This window comes from Astatotilapia calliptera, chromosome 3 (genome assembly GCF_964374335.1).
Source record: "Astatotilapia calliptera chromosome 3, fAstCal68.1, whole genome shotgun sequence".
Lineage (NCBI taxonomy): Eukaryota > Metazoa > Chordata > Actinopteri > Cichliformes > Cichlidae > Astatotilapia > Astatotilapia calliptera.
Genome location: NC_137424.1, coordinates 79,286,749 through 79,303,641, shown reverse-complemented (window position 1 = coordinate 79,303,641; position 16,893 = coordinate 79,286,749). Strand labels below are relative to the sequence as shown.

General features: G+C 43.5%; 2 protein-coding genes across 3 annotated transcripts in view; both read right to left on the bottom strand.

Moving 5' to 3' along the window:
- LOC113017962 (uncharacterized) overlaps nucleotides 1-4,267 on the bottom strand; it is a 29,434-nt gene extending 25,167 nt beyond the window's left edge. Inside the window, exon 1 of one of the 2 annotated variants that reach the window (XM_080299414.1) lies at nucleotides 4,083-4,267. In XM_080299414.1, the coding sequence (XP_080155540.1) occupies nucleotides 4,083-4,116 (34 nt within the window). In that variant the 5' untranslated portion in view covers nucleotides 4,117-4,267. The remainder of the gene's footprint in view (nucleotides 1-4,082) is intronic. The other variant, XM_080299415.1, reaches the window with a different exon arrangement.
- Nucleotides 4,268-4,867: 600 nt separating this feature from the next.
- LOC113017929 (uncharacterized) overlaps nucleotides 4,868-16,893 on the bottom strand; it is a 61,261-nt gene continuing 49,235 nt past the window's right edge. The window contains exons 6-10 of the mRNA XM_080299411.1: nucleotides 14,698-15,027; nucleotides 12,754-13,089; nucleotides 8,086-8,409; nucleotides 7,090-7,434; nucleotides 4,868-7,019 (exon numbers count right to left, since the gene is read on the bottom strand). Coding sequence (XP_080155537.1) covers nucleotides 6,928-7,019; nucleotides 7,090-7,434; nucleotides 8,086-8,409; nucleotides 12,754-13,089; nucleotides 14,698-15,027 — 1,427 coding nt within the window. The 3' untranslated portion in view covers nucleotides 4,868-6,927. The remainder of the gene's footprint in view (nucleotides 7,020-7,089; nucleotides 7,435-8,085; nucleotides 8,410-12,753; nucleotides 13,090-14,697; nucleotides 15,028-16,893) is intronic.

The window sequence follows — 16,893 nt, the reverse complement described above, 5'->3', positions numbered from 1 at the left end:
TTGGTGGTTTCAGCAGAAAATACCACACAGTTGGGTTTTGTACCACGTGTTCATGCCCCGGTTTTACATCTCACTCTCTAGAGGTCTGACTGACTGAGCAACATGCTCAAAAGCACGATCACCTCTAGTTTTAAAATCGGAGTGAAGAAAACCTACAGACCCTGGTTAGAGGATCATAGAGGCTGGCTGCTCTGATAAGGTTTCTAGAAGCTTTGCTATATAAGAAGAGCCTGTCTATGTAGGGCTCTGTGTGTTTTTGTTACTTTGTGTGTGTGTAATCTGTAAAGTGTTAAGGTTCAAATATTGAGGAAGGAGAGTACAAACAACCATGGTCCAGAAGAGCTTGGTCAAACAATTGATTTTATGAAATACACGCGTGGGAAGATCACTCCGTTCGCAGACAGCGCTGATCTCCGACTAATCAAAGCATAAGCAGATATTTTATACCATCAGGGCTTGAATTTAATGACGCCCCTTCAACGTCACAGATACACTTCATACATAGGTCACATCAAAACCACAATGACTTTTAACACAGTTTAAAAAGGAACATTGTCTCTGTCTTCATGGCAGATGTTTCCTGTCAAGCTTTTGACTGCCGCTTCTTCAAAACCCACAGTTACAAGCAAACATGATTAACCTCTCACCTATAAATGAACTCACTAACTGTCTGTGTCTCGTCCTTAAATGCTCTCTCATCTCACCCGTTGCACTTCTGACCTTTCACCAGAACAGAGGCTCATCCTTACATGTAATCCTCAGAATAACCTGCACCTGACTCTGCTTTCGATTTCACTTCTGCAAAAGGCACACTCTGCAAACCTGCAATTTCCTGTCAGCCTGCAACTTAGTCTTTATGAAAGACACATACACTGTTTAAACATCTGAATGCAATATGAATGCTGTAGATTATATTATTAATGCAATGGTAATGATGATGATTATTAACAGTAGCAGCCAAAAAATTTCCCTGATCTCCACAAAAGCAATGGTAGGAGAAACCATTAAAACTATTAATTAGATGGCCCAGAGGTAACAGAAAACAGAACTGATCCAAGCATTGAGCCCTAGGGAACTCCACGTACAAACGTTGCAGATGAGGACCATTCATTGATTAATATAAATTCTGAAGTATCTCTTTGATAGTATTAAGAAAACCATTTGAGAGCAGCACCAGTGACACCAGCCCAGTTTTTTAATCTGTTAGTAAGAGTAAGAGTAGCATGATTTTTTTATTCTATTTTTTGCCTCCCTCTTCCCGTTCCACCACACCCACCCACACATGGAGGGCCTTGGGGTGCAGGGGAGGCATTGCTTTTCTGTCCCCTTCTGGCCGCCTGTGCCTCAATTTTATTCCACAACCTAGACATCCACATTACTCACACTCTCATTACACATACACATAGGGCCTTGGGGTTGGGCACGTTATATGGCGTCCAGAGGACGGTCCGTGTATTCAACCTCACCTCTGCTGCCACTGCCCACCTCTCAATTTTGAATGAGGGTTCTCGGTAGGAAGGTGCTGTCACCTGCTGCTCTCTGGAAGGAAGGCCGTCTGGTTGGGGGCTGGGACGTGGGGCTACCCTGCTACTGTGAAGCTGGAGGTGATCTGCTTGTCTCCACCCCAGGGAAAAGGGCAACATCTCCTGGGTCTAGGTGCGGTTTCCCCCTCTGGGGGCGAGGGTACCTGGACCTGGGATATAAAGTATGTTTGGGGGGTGAGAATGTGTGTACAGTGTCTATTTGTGTCTGTGTTTACGTTGGGTGAGTGCTGAGTATTTGTATATGTGTGGAAGAGGGTGGGAATGCACGTTTGTATGTGTGTGTGCCTGTTTGTCTGTGTCTATGTCAGGTTGGGTCTTAGACTCCACCTCTCTTGTAACATCTCAGGCCCTCCAAAGTATGGAGGCCTATCTCCCCCAACCACACTCCCTGCCGGTGGCTGATGACCCATACCCCGATGGGTATTGGTGGTTCTTGGTGTCTGGGGCTGGGCGCTCAGGTATATACCGGCTCACTCCCAGTGGTTGCTTCCTAGTGGGGTCCGTAGCCCGTGGCTCGGTCGGGCCCCTTCCGGGGGGTGGGGGGCCCTCAGGCCTCTGGGCCTGGGGCTCAGTCCATTCTGGCACAGCTGGCTGCTGGCAGAGCCCTGGGCACAGCACTGCAGCCCCCTCTGGCTTCTACTCCGTAGCTGCTGGGTGACCCCTCATCTGGGGCTCTCCTCAGCTCTTCCCAGGAGGGTGGCACGGATGCCCCTCCGATGGTCCTCCTTGGGCTCTCGCATTCTGGGGCCACTGCATGTCTGGAGCCTGGATCTCCTCCATGCCTGCTTCATGCCCTGGGGGACAGGGCTATGGCTCCCCACACCCTCTAGCAGATTATTACATGAAGAAACCTTTTGAATACAAGCATGCTGATCCACACAGGTGTGCACATAGGTGTACACTGTTCAAAGACACAAACCACACCTTCCTTGGCTGCTTCCTCAAAGCAAAGAAAACCTCATTAAAGACATGAGACTGAACAGTTTTCTCTGGGAGGACAACACCAGACACAGAACTCTGTTAAAGGTTATTTGTGATTGGACAGTAGGTCCGACATTGCCAGAGAGTTTATAGATAAACTGAGACTAAAAGCTAAAGTCCAGGCTGGTCCAGTGTTATGTGTGGGGCCAGTGACATGTTGGACTAAATTAAATGCCTGTGCATGTCCACTTGTGAGCAGAGGTGTTTCAGTGGGGAGTTCAGTAAGAGTTTGATAACGACCGTTATCAGGGACGGAGTCAAAGAGAACAACTGCATACACTGAGTTTAATAATTTACACTGACTTCAGGAAGTTTGTTAATCCTGTTTTGAGGAGTGTATCTGTGATTTAGTTACTAAGTGGAGAATAGCTCTGTTTGATTAACCTTTAACACTGTGTATTTATTTTAAAAAGTAACCACATCGGACTTTCTGCTCAGCTGTTTCGTACATCTGGTCATGGTATAGAGGACAGAGCAGATTTTATTTTGGACTGAACCTTACATGGCACTGCAATAAAAACCAGAAACACTGCAAACAACTGCCCTGACTATAAATATGAACCCGTCTACCTCCCCTTTCATCCTGCCAACACTCCATCGTTACACCAACATCACCAAAGAGAAGAAACACAAGGATCTCTGCTCAAAATGTTTTGGATGAAAAGCTGTAGAGAAGAGACGAATCTTTAAGGCTCTCCCTCTAAAATGTTACACTGTGAAAGAAAGACTAAAATAATAAATACACAAGCAAAGAGGTCAGCAGCAAAAATAGCTGGGATTGGAATAGCGGGATTGGAACTGACCTCAGAGCAGCCATGCTGGATGTATTCCCAGGCTGAAGGAACTTTAAAATGGCTGCTTACCTCCACCAGATTATTGATCATGGTTCGTAGTCTGTCTCAAACCATCCTTTATGCTTTAACAATGAGAAAGTTATTCAGAGCAGGAAATCCCCCCAGACTACTCTGTTCATACAAACCACCAAAACACTAATTTTGTAGATTAGGACTGCCACAATATTAGATTACCATGTGACCACAATAATTCATGAAAACATTTTATTTTGGTGTCTGTAGAGATTTCAGCAACAGAAAGGAAAGTTTAGTCAAATTAAATGTTAAAAAGTAAATCACATTTAAATGACAGTGACAGACACAGAGCTCAAGCTCAAGTGTTTGTACATGAATAAAACTACTTCACTACACCTTAACTAAGTCTGATCCACAGTGATGTAAAACAGGGTGACAGGTATAAACTTGTTGAACTTTTACACTCATCTGTTTCCTGACTGTTTTCAGCACATTTTCAGCTGCTGCTCTTTTCAGCCTCACACACGCACACACACACACACATCATTACATTCCTTAAATGTGGCCCTCTACTTGACTGACTGTGACATTTCTGCACTGTTTATTCAACTAATAAACAGATAACAGGCCCTAATCCAGTCACTACTCTTACTCAGGTATCCATGAAAAGCATTTCCAGGGCTGCTGTAAACCTGTTCTGTCTGAAATGTGCAATCAAAAACTTTTCCATATGTTTGGAGTTTCTTACCAATGAGCAGGAATGGCAGCAACGTCTTCATCATCCTTCAAACAAGGACAGCCAGCACCGAGTCTTGATCACTCCGCTCATAACCGAGTGAATCCACATCTCAACACTCAGCCATTCCCGCCTCACTGCTAACAAACAAAGAGGATTTTCTGCCTGGCTCGGATACAGTAAAATCAACTGGCTCAGAGTCCCTCGAGTCTGAACTTGAAGTTGACAAAACACTCCGGGGTGTGGGTGCGTGATTCACAATATTAAGGTGGATGTGAAATAAACACCGCTGGTATCCAGGTGTAGCTGGGTGTGAGAGAAGTGCTCAGGGGCCGTCTACAAAGTGCAACACGACAAAGGCATGTTGCTGCTTCATTCACATATAGTGGTGTTACTACTAGATTACTTTATGCTGCAGGGCCATCCCGGTCTTATCGATCATTCTGTCGTAATAAATAAAAATGTGATATTTTTAAATAGGAGAATTATTAAATAATTTGTTCTTACAGTGAAAATATAAAAGTTACTCATGACCTGTTTTTGTCTCACCATTGTTACTGATATATAAATTTACAGCGATGAACTGTTGTGGAAGTCTTCTGTTTAATCAAGCCTGCAGACAATGATTATTAACCTGTGATGGACCGGAACCGAACCGAACACAGGCCTGGGGACTCAAACCCCAGGATTTTCCCTCCAGAGACTCGAACTTCCCTTGGCCAGTGTTGAGAAATCAGTTTTACCCTGGTTCTTTTTATTCCTCGAGCATCCAGAGATGGCACCGGACTCAGTAGTCATTTTCACAAAACTTTATTCATCTTCATTCATCTTTACTCTTCTTCATTTATCCTCATTTAAGCATGCACTTCTAGAAGGGAAGACGAGGCCGGTGTTCCTCTCCTAAAATCTTCAACCCTTTGTTCATTGCAGCTAGCTTTATAGTCTCTGTCCCCTATCATAAAACCCCCGCTACGGTGTGCTGCAAACTCTGTCTTTGTGTCTATGTGTGTGCTCGTGTGTGACTGTGTGCGCATACCTGTGTGTATGTGTGAGTGCTCATGAGTGAGTGTGCGTGTGGATGTGTGTGCGTGACAGTTAAAACACGGTGGGGGTAGATGACTCCCTAGAGGTCATAAACCCCTCTCCCTTCTAGACCACAGTTACAGGTATCATAAATGTTGCGACCTCCACCCTAAAGCTTCCTCTGGGGAATTTCCACTCAGTGGGGGAGAGGCCTCCTACAATCCACTCCTAAGTTCAGAACACAAAGAGGCCTTCATTACTCTACACACAGTGTCTCTATAATAGTTCTATATTCTACAATAACACATTTCTAAACTCTAAATCAGCTAAATATTCTACACCAGACAAAAACTTTGAATGACTGTATACAAGTTAGCTACATCTCACCCATCTGCAGGAGTCCCCTCAAAGTCGATGGTCTCGGTGGTGGCTAAAACACACGGCTCCGTAACTTCTCCATTTCCTTTGCTTCAACAGTAGGACAAAGGTACCTTTTTCCTCAGGGGTGATCAGCCCGTCCACGGAACCGTTGTTCAGCGACCACACGGACCACCCTGTTCGTGACGCCATCTTGTTGTGGAAGTTTTCCATTTTATAAAGCCTGTAGACAAGCGGTGAGTGGTAGCTAACATTCTTTAATCAAAACAAGAGCAGAAACCAAGCTTGGTGAGAGAATGCATCATCGTGGGGCAGACGATCAGCAGAGTCTCTACTTGAACCTAGCATGGCTGTCAGTTAAATACCTCTTACAGGAACAAAAGGCAGTACACAGCTGTTTCACACTTCCTTGCTACCTCCCAGAGTCCTCGAAGAGACAAAAGACTCTTCCGGTGGAGTTGTCTGCTTCCCCCAACTTCCTTTCAGACACCTACCATCTGACTGCATTAGTGTGAGGCATGTTAAAATCCAGTGGCATGAAGACATTGTACAACAAAATAATGTGAATAATACATAAATAAAAGAAATTCTTCCACAATAGTACTCAAAGCACTTTAACAAAGTAATTTAAAGTAGATGTCCTTTAAAAAAAACACAGTTACCAAACTTTGCTGTGTTTTGTTGGTGTTGCACTTTGGAGACAGTCCCTGAGCACTCTAACGCTAAAGCTCAGTCCAAGTCTGAGGACTCTTTTAATGGAGACCAGCTCACACTCTGCGGTCTGCCTTCATGATGAAGATGAATGTGGATTTTTATTGGTGCTTATATGCTTATACCACGATGGTGTCAGAGCCACAGCACTCACATGTGTAGAAGGGAGTGATATACACCCGTGAATCATGTCTTACAGTAAAAGCATCTATTATGGATCAAACCACATCTCTTTACTTCACGTTCACTTTATTTCCAAAGCATTTTTAAACAACAAAACAGCTGACCAAAGTGCTGCACGAAAACAATGAAAAAATAATTTGATATTACAACCAAAGAATACACACATTTGTTGACAAGTTAATTTTTGTTCATGTTGGTTACTGGGTAAATGATCTTATGACACTCAGTGACGGGGACAGCAGGACTGATAATGATATTATGTAATAATGTCTTTTGTGTTTTCATGTTGTAAAATTACTGTGAGAACGCTCCTCTTCCTCAGAGGATCCACCTGTGCTTCCTCTCCTCTCTCCTCCACCTGTTACAGTGAGGGAACGTCCTCCATGATGGAGGAGCTGCTGGAAAGTGCTGAGAGTTTCCTCCAGAGTGAGACCTCTGTCACAGTTCAGAGGATCTACGGCAGCAGAGACCTTCATGGACACTAAAAGTCTCAAACACACAACAACAACATCACACTGACTCCACTCTGACATCACTGATCAATAATCAAAGAACACACAGATCAAACTGGTTGATCAGCCATCAGAGGAGTCGGATCAATGGAGCTGCTTCTGTTCCTGATGTCCCCTGTTTGATCCTGGACCTGAACTCTCCCTGCAGAGGAGACACAACACAGTCAGAGAGGGAAAAATAAATATAAACATGACGACAGAGAGACAGATACCTTTGACTTTTAGCAGCAAAGTTTTGTATTTGGTTACATTGAAGGTGTTTCCCTTCCTTAAGCCAACTCCACAGCTGTATCCTCCACTGTCTCTCTCTGTGGGCTGTTTCAGGGTCAGACTGAGGTCTCCAGTTTTCAGCAGGTCTTCATTCATCTTCGTTCGGTCTCTGTAAACCTTGTGCTGTTTTTCCGGCTGATCAGAGCCATTCTTATACACGTGGACCAAAAGTAATGGTTTGGGTTCCTCACGGCACCACAACAACTGTTCATCGTCAGGCAGGTGAAGTGTGGTTTTGAAGGGCAGCTGGACAGACTCCGCCCCCTCCTCCACCTCCACCTGACACACTGAGAGGACAACAAACACAACATGAGCTGTACAAAGTGTGATTGGTGTTCAGAGCAGCATCATGTGACTCTTGTTCTGCACTAAATGAAGCGATGGAGTGGCGCCTCCTTCAGGCAGAGAAACAGCTCATGGAGAGAAATAATTATTAGAGCAAAAACAAGAGTGGAGCTGCAAATAAGGCCGAGAGGAACGCTGCAGAAAACTGTTCATGTGTGAATTCATCACTTCATAGATTTCTTTGAGCACTACAATCAGAGCTGCTTCTATTTCTAATATGACAGCTGTACATTAGAGCTGCAACACTTTAAATGTGAGCCATAAAAACATGATACTCTACAAGTGCATTCAGCTCTGACACTGTCACATCATGAAGGAGACGTGGAAATCACTTTGTTACACAAATCAAAGTCAAATCAATTCTATTGATGGAATATTGTGTGATCAATAGACTGATCAGTTTCTAATCTAGACATTTATGGACGCAGACACGAGCATGAGCATGGTTTCCTGTCAGAGCTTTTCATGCTCATGTCTGCAATCATGTGAGCTGATAATAAAACATGAGAAGAAGAAATGATGTGAGTCAGAGTCCAGGAAGTGTCAATGACAGGACAACCTGTCATTGACACTTGACAACAAACAACTCAAACCTTTGACTTCGAGCAGGAGTGATTTCACTCTGAGGATGTTTCCACTCCTCCAAACTTCACAGGTGAAACTTCCACTGTCACAGTCTGTGGGGTGTTTCAGGGTCAGACTGAGGTCTCCAGTTTTCAGCAGGTCTTCATTCATCTTCGTTCGGTCTCTGTAACGCTGGTGCTGTTCTTCAGGCTGGTCAGAGCCGTTCTTATACACATGGACCGTTCTGGATCTCCCATCCTTCCACTCCACTTTAGTGTCTTCAGGCAGGTTTTCTGTGGTTTTGAAGGGCAGCTGGACGAACTCCACCCCTGAATCCACCTCCACCTGACAGACTGAGAGGACAACATACACAACATTAGAAGTGATTATTAGATGAGAGATGATCCACTGTCATGGATACAGATATGGAATAAAGCCGTTATGAGCACAGAGCTGAGCTGCTTCAGGACATTCATTCAGACAGAAAGAGGAGACATCTCACAGAGGTCATACATACAAGGATCTTCAAGAAGCTCCTTTTTTCTTTGGATAAATGAGGCTGAATGAAAAGTGAGGAGAACTTGAGGACACTAAACAGAATAAACTTCTTAGTGACTCTGCAGATCATGAAATTAAGCTCATGTGTGAGTTCAATAAGGAACACCTCATCTCATCTGTCTGCTTTCCAGGTGCTTGGCTGCTCGTCTATTCTTTACATTGCTTCCACTTTCCCAAACCCTCAAACTCAACGCTGACATCATTACTCTAGTCCAATGATCTCACTGCCTGTCTTCTTCTAGCCAATCAGCCTCCTCTCTGTGTAATATAAATCTCACAGCTCATCTCTCATTCTCCTTTGCAGACTCCTTTATGCAACCCACCTCCTCCCCATCCCAACCTCAGCTCAGTGCTCCATCACTGCAAGGATTCTGCCTGCCATTGGAGTCCAAGACCCTGAACAGCAGAACTAAATCCTTTATATGAATAAATCTGGACATGGTCCGGACCACAGACCTAAACTTGTACAACATTTCTCCTTTGTGACATTTAATGTTGCCTCAGGCTGATGTGCTGATTCTGACTATGAAGAAATGGACACGCACTGTAAGAAGGCTAAACTCTGACATGTGACAGAGATGCTGACAAATTTACATCAAACCTCCCAAACTAACTAAATCAACAACACCAGCTGTTGTGTAAAGAAATGAAGAAGTGTGTTACTGACTGAGGGAAGCAGACAGGTTGAACTGTATAGAATAAATCAGCTTTGTGATTAGAAACAAAGACATTTACATATTTATGGACATGACTGCCATCAAGCAGTAGCTGTTTAAGAGAAGCAGGTGGGTCATTACTCCAACTGAAACCTAAACCTGTGTCTCCACCATCATTTTCCCACTTTGGAAATCTGCCCTTAAAGTGTTCATTACTTCACAACGTCACCGCCTGCATTAAGTAGCATGCAAGAAAACAGTCCACCTTAAAAGCTGCTGCTAGCTGCTGCTTTCACATGTTAATGAGTGAAAATAACAGGCAGCAGATCAAAGGTCATCACAATGAGGAAGGCCTTTACTTGATTCACATGAACTGTGTTTTCTCTTCCACTCGCTGACCTTTAACCTTTGACTTCACCTGCTGAAGAGAACTTTTCTTCTTCTTCTGTTCGATAGAAGAATCAAACAGTGATGTCACAATAATCCATCAGTGTGTTTTGGCCCTGCTCTCTTAAACTTACTGCACTACACTCTCTATGGAAAGACATCACTTCCTGTGTGCATTTTAAATTAAAAGCACTCTAACATGTCAGTGGACACAAACACTTCATTTCTGAGGGTCCATGTGGGTCACAGTGACGTAAATGTCATCAGACGGTGAGCGCGAGGGGCTGTGCGGACATCGGCTTTTCCCTATTTTGTTACCGGGTAGATTTCATGCGAATTCAAAAAAGTCTAAAAGGAAGGTGTCATGTAATTAATTTATCCTTAGTGCTTATTTTCTTATTATATTTTTTATGTACTTTAATAATGAAGGTTTGTAAAGCAAGGCCACTTTTGACTCACAAACTAAGTGCTCAGCCAGACTGAAAAACAGGAAGTTAGTGTAGATCAGGGGTAGGCAACCTTTCTGATGGCGAGTGCCATTTAAAATTTCCTCAGAAGTCAGTGTGCCATATGATTGCATTAGCAATAAATTTAATAATGCTCTATATTAACAGTTACACACTATATAGAACAACTTTATAGAATTATATTTGTTTGCAGATGTTGGCAGCTATCAGCGAATAGTTATCAGCTATTTTGAAACAAAAAAAGACTTTTTATCCATAACAGCAAATGAACTGAACAACAGAAAATGCAAATGCTATTTATGGTCTCCTCACAACAATGATAAGAAAAATAAACTAAGCCAATATGGCATGTTTGTTAATACAGAGACACACATGTTAATGTGATCTCTGGTCTCCCACTCAGAGATGCAGGTCTCTGAGTGTCCAGCATTCAGACGGCTACTTGAGGACTCATGTGATAGAAAATGTGCTCACACAGATATGTAGACCCAAATACTGTCAATAAGATCTCTGCAATGTTCTGAAGACAGTTAAACTTGTCAGGTAGTGATGTCCAGCAGGTGAAAATGCAAGCTCCATGAACACGCACAGCTGTGGATTCCAGCTACTTCGACGTTATATGTATGATTTCTATATATTTCATGTCAGATAAAAACTTTGGTTGTAAGCTTCAGATAATTATTTAATAACAGCCAGACATTTTAAATGAGAATAAGAAAGTATTTCTTTGTGCCCCCCTTTCCCTGTTAATGCCCCACCTGGCCCCCTGGCAACACTTTGCTAGACCCGCCCCTGCACAGTTACCAGCTGTCAGCTACATAAAAAAGGATCCCGGCCGTCCGACTGCGGTCTGGAGTGCGGGGCCTCCCTGCTGCTGCGGAGTCGGGGCGGTCTGCCTCTCCCCACCGCAGGGAAAAGGGTAACACCACCTGGGTCTGGGTGCAGTTCCCCCCTCCAGGGGCAAGGGTACCTAGACCCGGTTCGTAGAGTACGCTTGGGGAGTGTGATCGTGTGTACAGCGCCTCTTTATGTCTGTCTCCACGTCGGTTGAGTGTGGAGTAAGTGCATATGAGAGCATGAGGGTGGGAATGGATGTTTGTGTCTGTGTGTGCCTGTATGTCTGTGTCTATATGTCAGGTTGGGTATCAGACGCCACCTCTCTGGGGACATCTCAGGCCCTCCAAGGTTTGGAGGCCTATCTCCACCCACCACCACATCCCCTGCCAGTGGCGGACTCCCTCAGGTGTCGGTGCGTTGGTGGTTCTTTGTGTCTGGGGGTGGGCGTCCAGGTACACACCGGCTCACTCCTTGGCGGCCGCTTATCGGGGCCTGGAGCCTGGGGCTCGCTCGGGCCACTTCGGAGGTGGGGTTCCCCCGGCCTCTCGGCCTGGGGCTCGGTCACTCAGGCACAGCTGGCTGCCGGCGGAGCTCACGGGCGCGTCACTGCAACTCCCCCTGGCTTCTGCTCCGCGGCTGCTGAGTGAGCCCTCATCTGGGACTCTCCTCAGCTCTTTCTGGGACAGTGGCGCGGCTGCCCCTCTGTGGGTCTTCCTTGGTCTCTTGTGTTCTGGGGGCCTCTGGATGTCTGGAGTTTTGATCTCCTCCATACCTGCTTTATGCCCTGGAGGATGGGGCTGTGGCCCCCCCACACCCTCTAGCAGATCATTACATGAAGGAACCTTTTAAAAAACAAGCGCGTCCATGCTCACAGGTGTGCACACGGGTGATCACACCCACAAACTACACCCTTTTTGGCTTACAGTGGGGCAAAAAAGTATTTAGTCAGCCACCAATTGTGCAAGTTCCCCCCCCCAAAATGATGACAGAGGTCAGTAATTTGCACCAGAGGTACACGTCAACTGTGAGAGACAGAATGTGAAAAAAAATCCATGAATTCACATGGTAGGATTTGTAAAGAATTTATTCTTAAAGTGGGAGATGAAGAAATGACTCCAGGGCCCAAATCATGGAGACAAACATCAATCCACACTTCACTTTGTTTCCTGTCTCTAAAGTGGGAATATTTCAGTGTGATGAACAAACGGCCTCCAACAAATGAAGCTGATTTCCTTTTCCTGTCTTTTCTCCAGCGGCCTCAGCTTCTTCCTCTTTCCCCTGTCTTCTTCTGCAGACGCTCCTCTGTAGCTTCAAGCTGTTTCTCTTTACAAGGAGAGCTACAAACCTTTGCATCCAGCCACAAACACCCCATGGGCTCCTCTGGATCATCACACTCAGCATTTTCACAATAAAAGCCTCGTATTTATGGCTGCTCCACCCAGACATGTGACAACATCCAAATGACTGGATCAAAGTGTTTGAATGATCTCAGCAGCTTTAAAACTATTGATATTTATACATTTACACTGATTTGGACTAAACTAACAAAACTATTGATTTGATCCAAACTCACATCATGCCAGAGGCTTTTATTTTGAAGGTAGGATCATTTTATGGTCTTCTTAGTTCATTTAAACACACAGTTGCTCCGCCTGACATTTTTGGCTTTTAGATCAAAACATCAAAGAATTTATTTTATTTGAATGAACTGAAAATAGATTCAAACTAAAAGCTTTTAGAGAATAAACTCCTACATGACCTCTGACCTTTGACCTGTATCTACAGCACTGACCTCTGACTTTCAGCTCCACCTTTCTCTTCAGCAGGATGTTTCCCTCCCTGCTGTAGACGGTGCAGGTGTAGGTCCTGTTGTCTCCATCTGTGGGGTATTTCAGGGTCAGACTGAGGTCTCCAGTTCTCAGCAGGTCTTCATTCCTCTTCGTTCGGTCTCTGTAAACCTGGTGCTGTTCTTCAGGCTGGTCAGAGCCGTTCTCATACACGTGGAGCTTCATGTAGTAGAACTCATATTTGTCCATCCACTCCACTTTAGCGTCTTCAGGCAGGTGAAGTGTGGTGTTGAAGGGCAGCTGGACAGACTCCACCCCTGAATCCACCTCCACCTGGGGGACTGAGAGGACAACAAAGCACAACATGAGCTTGGATGGAGACATTTGTGTTGACTCTAACAGGCTGAATGCTGCTGCTTCACTGGGAGCTCACTGTTAGATAGAAAGTGGTCAGTGTGAAGAGGAGACGCAGCAGAAAGATGAAGACTGACAGGAAGAAAGCAGTGAACAGACTGTTGGAGCTGCTGTTAGTGGGACAGGACTTTATTCAGTCTCTGAGGACCAGATTTGACTTGATGAAGCAGAGAAACACAGTCTGAGTGTTTCTGTCACACTCACTTCATCACACAGCTCAGTTTGACAACATGTGGAAGAATTTGATAGAAGCCTTCCTTTAGTAAAAGCACCAAGAAAACACCATGAAAACACCTCACTACACACAAAACTGCAGTACTGGCAAATTGTACATAAAGTATGAAAAGTCAAAGTACTTATTGTGCAGAAAAATGTTCCCATCAGTGTCTGTGGATCAATATTACTGCTGCACATGTTTAAGGCTGAGCTCATTTCAAATCCTTTCTATTGTGTTGAATCTGCAGTAATGCATCATATTCTATAAAATCATATGTTTGTAGTGGCTGTCCTGTGAGGACCATGTCTCTCTAAACAAACAGCTGTTAATGAGCTCACAAACACAGGCCTACAGCTGGATTTGAAAAAGTCCATTCAATAGAAAATCAACAGTCACAGCTGGATTCAAAGGCTTGAGCTCTGTGTGACATGGTTACCTGTCAGCATCTACAGGGGGATTCAAATATGAAGGAAACATGAAGGTGGTGCATTAGAAAAACTGCTGCTTTCAAGCAGAGCAACAAACTGTTTGAACTGATCCAACTTTATTAACACAGACAAAGATTTGTGCATCAGCTGCTGTTTGCTGCTATAGATATAATCCAGCTGATGTGGAGAACTACATGTGACACTGTGATGCAGCCATGAATCTGACTGATTTCTTTCCATTTTCAAAGGTTGATGCATCAGTTAAAGTCCTTAAAAAGCTCAGAAATAAAGAGACAGGTTGGTTACAGCAAAGAGAGGCACTGGCAGCCTTTAAGACACTAAACAAGAGAAACAGATCAGAGAACATCAGACTGAATAAGTGGAATAAAGTGAAACAGAGAACTAACGCTCCCTAAGAATGGAGCTGTCAGAGGAAGAGAGCAGCAAACTGAAAGTCTCTGTTAGCTGCAGAGCTCTGAAACTTCACACAGCTTTGGATGATAACATGGAGAAAGGATGTGGAGATGTTCACACTTCTGCTAGAAATCATCTTCTAGTTATTGTGACTCAGATATGACTGATCATAGATGAGGACCAAAGAAGGTTTTTACTGAGATTTGAGCTGACTTAGCTTAGCCTGTGTTTCAGCCACATGCTAAACAAACACATGTTCAGAAACTAGAAGATGTTACCTTTCAGATGAAGTCTCACACATGAACTTTGCTCCTACAGTTCATCTGCTGAAGCTTTTACATTTGGCTGGAAATCAAATAAAAACCAAAACAGCCACAAACATCAGACATGCTAACACTGTAACATTATTGGATGGAGCCACTGAGACTGAACAACCATCATGAGTCTGACCTCTGACCTGTATCTACAGCACTGACCTCTGACTTCCAGCTCCACCTTTCTCTTCAGCAGGATGTTTCCCTCCCTGCTGTAGACGGTACAGGTGTAGGTGGAGTTGTCTCCATCTGTGGGGTATTTCAGGGTCAGACTGAGGTCTCCAGTTTTCAGCAGGTCTTCATTCATCTTCGTTCGGTCTCTGTAAACCTGGTGCTGTTCTTCAGGCTGGTCAGAGCCGTTCTCATACACGTGGACCTTCCTGTCGTATCTGTTCTCCATCCACTCCACTTTAGCGTCTTCAGGCAGGTGAAGTGTGATGTTGAAGGGCAGCTGGACAGACTCCACCCCTGAATCCACCTCCACCTGGGGGACTGAGAAGACAAGTTTATTTGTATAGCACAATTCAACAACAAGGTGATTCAAAGTGCTTTACAGAGACATTAGAAACAAAAACAAATAAAAAGCATGATTTAAAATTGATTAAAACAAGCAAACAAACAAACAAACTAATTAACAAACAAACAAACAAACAAAACAGTATATAAAATCAAAACAGATAAAATCAGAACAGTAGATAAAATCAGTAGTTAAATGTAAGTTTTGAAATTTAAGCTTAAAAGTGTGGATTTGGTGCTTTATTCAAATGCAGCTGAGAACAGGTGAGTCTTCAACCTGGATTTAAATGAACTGAGTGTTTCAGCTGATCTGAGGCTTTCTGGGAGTTTGTTCCAGATATAAGGAGCATAAAAGCTGAATGCAGCTTCTCCGTGTCGGGTTCTGACTCTGGGAACTGATAAAAGACCGGATCCAGATGACCTGAGGGATCTGAAAGGTTCATACTGGGTCAGGAGGTCACTGATGTATTTTGATCCTAAACCATTCAGAGCTTTATAGACCAGCATCAGAACTTTAAAGTCTATCCTCTGACGGACAGGCAGCCAGTGTAAAGACCTCAGAGCTGGACTGATGTGGTCCACTTTTTTGGTCTTAGTGAGGACTCGAGCAGCAGAGTTCTGAATGAGCTGTAGTTGTCTGACTGATTTTTAGGTAGACCTGTAAAGATGCTGTTACAGTAATCAAGCCTACTAAAGATGAATGTAGAGCTGGGCGATATAAGATTTTTTCATATCACGATATGTTTTTTTCATTTCAGGCGATAACGATATCTATCACGATATAAGCCAAATAACTATATTTGTAAGATTTAAATGTGCCGTTGCTCACAAGTAAAATGTGAAATAATCAGCAGCTTGTTTTTATTTAAATATTTATTTCCCATAATAAGTTGAACAGGGTAGATGTACTTAAGGAACATGAGACTTTTTGAGACAAATAAAGGCAAATATTGCAAACTACACAAAAGGCAGCCGCTAAAGCGTTTAAGTTTCAACATAGAACAAACGAAACAGACTACTAAATTGTCAATTCCACTTAGAAACTGTTATGGATTCAAATATTGGGGATGGAGACAAGATGAAAAACCACAATAACAACACTGGTCCGGCCGGGTTAAGTCAAACGATGATTTTAATGATCACACGCGTGGGAGATGGACACCGTACGCAGACAGCATCAGACATCAAAATGGTGGAGCATTGCTCAAACTCTTATAGTCTCTAGTGGCCCCCACCTAATCACAAAAGCCTAAACATTCAGATTCTCTCTCACACGGCGCCTAAGCTACGACCTTGGCTCCCTGTTTATCTGCTCCTGCTGAGATGGGGCAGGAAACTCCAGTATGTTCTGTTCTCTTCTTAATCAGACAAATAAGACGATGACTTTCTGCGAACAGTATTTCTTATAACTCAGCTGTATAATGCATCATAAAACAATATCATTCATTCACAATAAATCAGCAGTCTAATGTAATGCAAATCAGTTTAACAAATGCAATAGTTATCAGCTTCTTCTAATTCAGGAGAATAATGCAAACTACAACTACATAATAATTCACAATCTTTAATTGGGGGTCTAACATGGCATAAAATAATATTATAATCCAACAAAACAAAATATTAATTCTAAAAATAAATCTTAGTTTGTTTTACAGAAGAACAGACAAAATTGACTAACTTTTGTCAATATCAAATAAACTGAGAACTAAAAGGAAATTCTCAATCTCTCCTTGTTGTATAGCTTAGCTTTTCAAACAGTTTTAACAGTTACTTTAGTCTGACAAAAGCCGAATGACGAATTAGCGCTTCCAGTCAGAGACTGAGGCTACGTCCACACGTACA